General features: G+C 36.0%; 1 protein-coding gene across 3 annotated transcripts in view; it reads right to left on the reverse strand.

The window, feature by feature from the left end:
* Positions 1-3674: 3674 nt before the first annotated feature.
* The window catches only part of LOC117169313, a 76606-nt gene continuing 76080 nt past the window's right edge, over positions 3675-4200 (reverse strand). For all 3 annotated transcript variants that reach the window (XM_033355634.1, XM_033355632.1, XM_033355633.1), the window contains one exon: positions 3675-3885. In XM_033355634.1, coding sequence (XP_033211525.1) covers positions 3776-3885 — 110 coding nt within the window. In that variant the 3' untranslated portion in view covers positions 3675-3775. The remainder of the gene's footprint in view (positions 3886-4200) is intronic.

Raw genomic sequence — 4200 nt, forward strand, 5'->3', positions numbered from 1 at the left:
TGTACTTCAAAATTAGAAATCAGGTCTATTGCGTCAATATTGCACGCAACAAAATCGTTAACACTCATACCTTGAAATTCAAGAAAAGTATAATTTCCTGGAAAATCTTTAGGGAATCTCCCATTCAATATCATTAGCTCACCACTCTAAAGAATCTGAACAAAAACCTCCCCCTTTGCGTTGACTTCAGAGTGTAATGATCTTCGCTTATACAATGCTGCAGAATTTTCGGGGAGGAATAACCCTTCCAGGTCATTTAGGTTGCCGATAAGAGCATTTAAATCACCTCCTAAAAACATTGGTAAATCTGGATGACCTGATATAGCTCGGGAAAGGTCCTCCTCAAAAGTGTGCTCGAACAGCTTAGCATCCATAGATGGTTTAAAATAAACAATACCCACAATAAATTGAAAGGCCCTCCGCCAAGATATAACAAAAATACATGTAGGAGAAATTAATAAAATTTCAAAGTTAAATACAGCTTTGTTTATAAAAATTGATGAGCCCCCACTAGGATGGCCGACTGTAGCAGAACGTAGTGCATTACTTACAATAGCGATGTGATCAGTCATCCGAACAGGGGATTCTAAATTCTGTAAAGTTACCCGTGTCTCGCACAAGCAGATGATGTCCGAGCTGAGTGCGTAATTTGCGATATCAGAAGAATTCGAAAGGCCGCGGGTATTCCAGAAAAAGATGCGGAGATTGCTGCCTTTAGGAGATTGAGATATGACATCCTAATTAGCGAGGTCTTTCTCTGCTGCAGGTTGCTAAACCTTACCAGGCGCTTATGCGCTTTTGTCGGAAACCTCCTGTTTCCATGTGATCGATCTGAAACGCATCAGGACGGGCATACTGCCTTGCGTCCTCCCCAAATGATAAATGATGTCAATGTTCGACTCATTGAGTGAGAGATCAGCGTTAGTAAGAATATTGAGAACGAATGAGAAGAGGTCCCTTTTAGATTCCTCATCGTCCGATAGGTTGTGAATCAAAACATTGCATGAGCGGGCTTGTCGATGAAGAAAGTAAACATGTCGCTTAAGTGAACCACACTTTTTTTCTAATTCCTGATTACTTTCTTTCAGTTTTTTATACTTTGCTTTCGGCGTGCTAAATTCGATCTTTAGAGCATCAAAATCAGACTTCAATTGAGCTGTGTCAGTTTTAAGAAATTTGACGCCCTGTTTGGTTTCCTCTGTACCAGCCATTTGAATCATCCCTCATTTTTGTAAATAGTAGCTACTTTCAAAGTTGGAGATAAGAGCGACCGATAATAGCTGTCTCCTCACAAACAAACACGAACACAGCGCGCTAAGCCTGGACAAATCACGCACACTACCTGAGGAGCATCGTGTAATTTATAAAGATATCTGTTGAAGACCACACGTTTCTCAGAAAGACACAAAACCGTTCAGGATTTTGACAGAAAATCACAAAATCAGGAACAAAAACTTATACCATAAGGTATCACAGAACAAAACGAGCGCGATAATAGGCAAAGAAAAAAATCTAGCACTTGAGATTCTGGGTCAAATCAAGAAATTTATACGCACCACGAGAGAAACTTGTTTTTCAAACCGGCGCCATATTGCAACTACCAACTTATGGCTATAAATAGCTCAAAATAGCTACCACAAACATTATGTTTTTTAAAGAGGCATGACTCTTGATCTATGAAGACTAGAAAATTATATTTGTTTAGATTTACGCCGAATTTCCTGCCCTGCAACGTTTTCGCTTGCACCAATTATGTAGCTTTACGGAGAAGTGAAGTATTAAAAAAAATTGAACACGAGTAATTTGCCCTGAAAAATAGGTCAAAAGCGGTCAACTTTGTGAGGCTATAACTTGTGAGTTACTAGCCCTAGATCATTGTATTTTTTTAGATTTACTCGAAATTGCGTGTAAATCAATTTAATTTTTGAAAATTCTTTTTTAAAATTAACAGGTTCCAAAGTACAGATGCAAACATCAAAATTGGGGGTTTTCGCCTCTTTTTACAAAAAATCCGGGTTCTTTGAAGGACCATAACTCAGCACCCATTGAAGATAGAAGGTTTTTTTCCCTCAAACTTTTCAGATTTTTCTCTAGTTTAATTTTGATGTTGAACATTTTGCTCTAAAATTCAATGAGGCGGGTCAGCCTACGCAAACACGATTTTTGGATCTTTTTCCAAAAATATCTCCGTGACGCACTGGTGTGATTTCTAGAAAACTTAGAATTTTAATCAGGACCGCTTAATAAACTATTTTTAAAAAACGCGCATTACCTACTTAATACAGTGTTAAAGTACCAGATGCCTGAACTAATTGCCTATATGCCTACACTATAGACAGAAAGTTTGGGTATATTTTCTTTGACCGTTTGAAAATTCATACTTCACTTCAGAGACGAATTTCTGTGCAAAAACTGAATCTACAACATTGTAAGTAGAAGCATTCCACACATTGGAAAAGTTCGCGTAAAATCCCCCTACGTTAAAATTATGTTAATTAAAGAGTCAACTAAATTATTAGGTATTTGCTGAGTATTCGTAAAAAATATTTACTCTTTTAATAGAAATTTTTGGCAGCCAAAACTCCGAAATTCGCTCTTATCGTTAATTTTTTAAAAGGTGCCAAACATTTCTATTGCACAAGTAAATATTTCTGAATACTGAGCTTTCCTAGATTCGTAAGCCGATTCGACGTAAAATGGTCTATTCTGTCAAATCATTCTACTTATAAGCCCTATCCGACTCTTTAACTACGAACGACCTGTTCCGCAAAAGCATTGAGTCATATAGAGAAATTAATAATTTATTAAAAATAAGAATATTCTCGATTAGTTTAATTCACGAAACTAATACTGGTAATTATTTTAGTTCATTATTAATTTCCCTACAAGACTCAATGCTTTTGTGGAACATATCGATCGTAGCGCCACCTATCGGTGGAGAGATGAATTTCACCCCTCCAGTGGAACACGTAAGAGACATAGGCCTTTCTTAATAGTCGTATAGGGATGCTACTTATAAAGTCGCAGATTTAGTTTCTGCATAAATATTCGTTTTTGAAGTGAAGTATGCATTTTCACACATTAAAAGGAAATGAACTCAACATTTCTGTCGGCAGTGTACATGCCCCACTCGAACCTAACCGTGCTGTGATCCGCGCGTTTGACTTTTCTCTCACCCGCATAAAATTGTTGACTTTCTCGCTCACTCTAGAAAATGTTTCTAAAGCACGGCGCTAACGCGAAACTTCAAATTTCGAAACGTAATTTTTTACAACATTTTAATATAATAAAATAGTCTGAAAAAGTCGAAGAATTAAGGTATATTTGTTAGGGAAACGGTTAAAAAAAAGTTTCCTTGAAGTGCTTCGGATCGGATTGTTAGTTTCATTATAACGTTTCGTTATCCAATAACGCGTAATGTAACAAATGAAACCTAATATTTTGTTTCGTTTGAGTCTGTGAAAACGTTAGTATGTAAGGCATGAGAAGACCTGAGAATGGAATTCCGAGAATTACTTATACGTAATGAAATCATATCTAAAGGCACATGCATAAAAAGTTGAATTTTATGAAGTATTAGTGAATAGTACATTTCAGTATCAGGGATCTGAACCGGCCCTCTCGGCCGGTCATGCGCACTGAACTGCTGGTGATGGTGAAATTCACATTTTGTCTTTATTCTCTGAGCATTAATTTATTTTTTGCATACTTTGATCACATACTAAATGCCGTTTCTACCAATTTTTATTGAATTTTTACAAAACATATTGTAAATTTATTTCTTAGCATTAAAACCATGTATAGGATTCACGTCGAGTATTTTGATACGCTCCAGCTGTGCCAGTCGATGTTCCTCATCAAAGGTAATAGGCAAATCCGGGTATACTAAACAAACAAAAAAGAGAATATTATTTCACACTGAAAAATTCCAAAATTTGTTGTGAGCAAACATTTATCATTAAAAAGGCGGCTGTTAAAAATTTGGAAATATAAAAAGGTTTCCTGTGGAGATATTTTTAAAGCCGTCTTGTATATTTTTTTTTATAGAAATCTTGTCATCAAATAAAAGCCACAACTCTCGGCGAAACTATGAAATAATTATTTTACGGAGACTAATTATTAATTTAATTATATTAAAAATAATTAAAAAGAGCTCTGGGCCTAAGTCGCAGTTGGAGCAAATGCATTCGAGTTATATTT

This window comes from Belonocnema kinseyi, chromosome 3, assembly GCF_010883055.1.
Source record: "Belonocnema kinseyi isolate 2016_QV_RU_SX_M_011 chromosome 3, B_treatae_v1, whole genome shotgun sequence".
NCBI lineage: Eukaryota > Metazoa > Arthropoda > Insecta > Hymenoptera > Cynipidae > Belonocnema > Belonocnema kinseyi.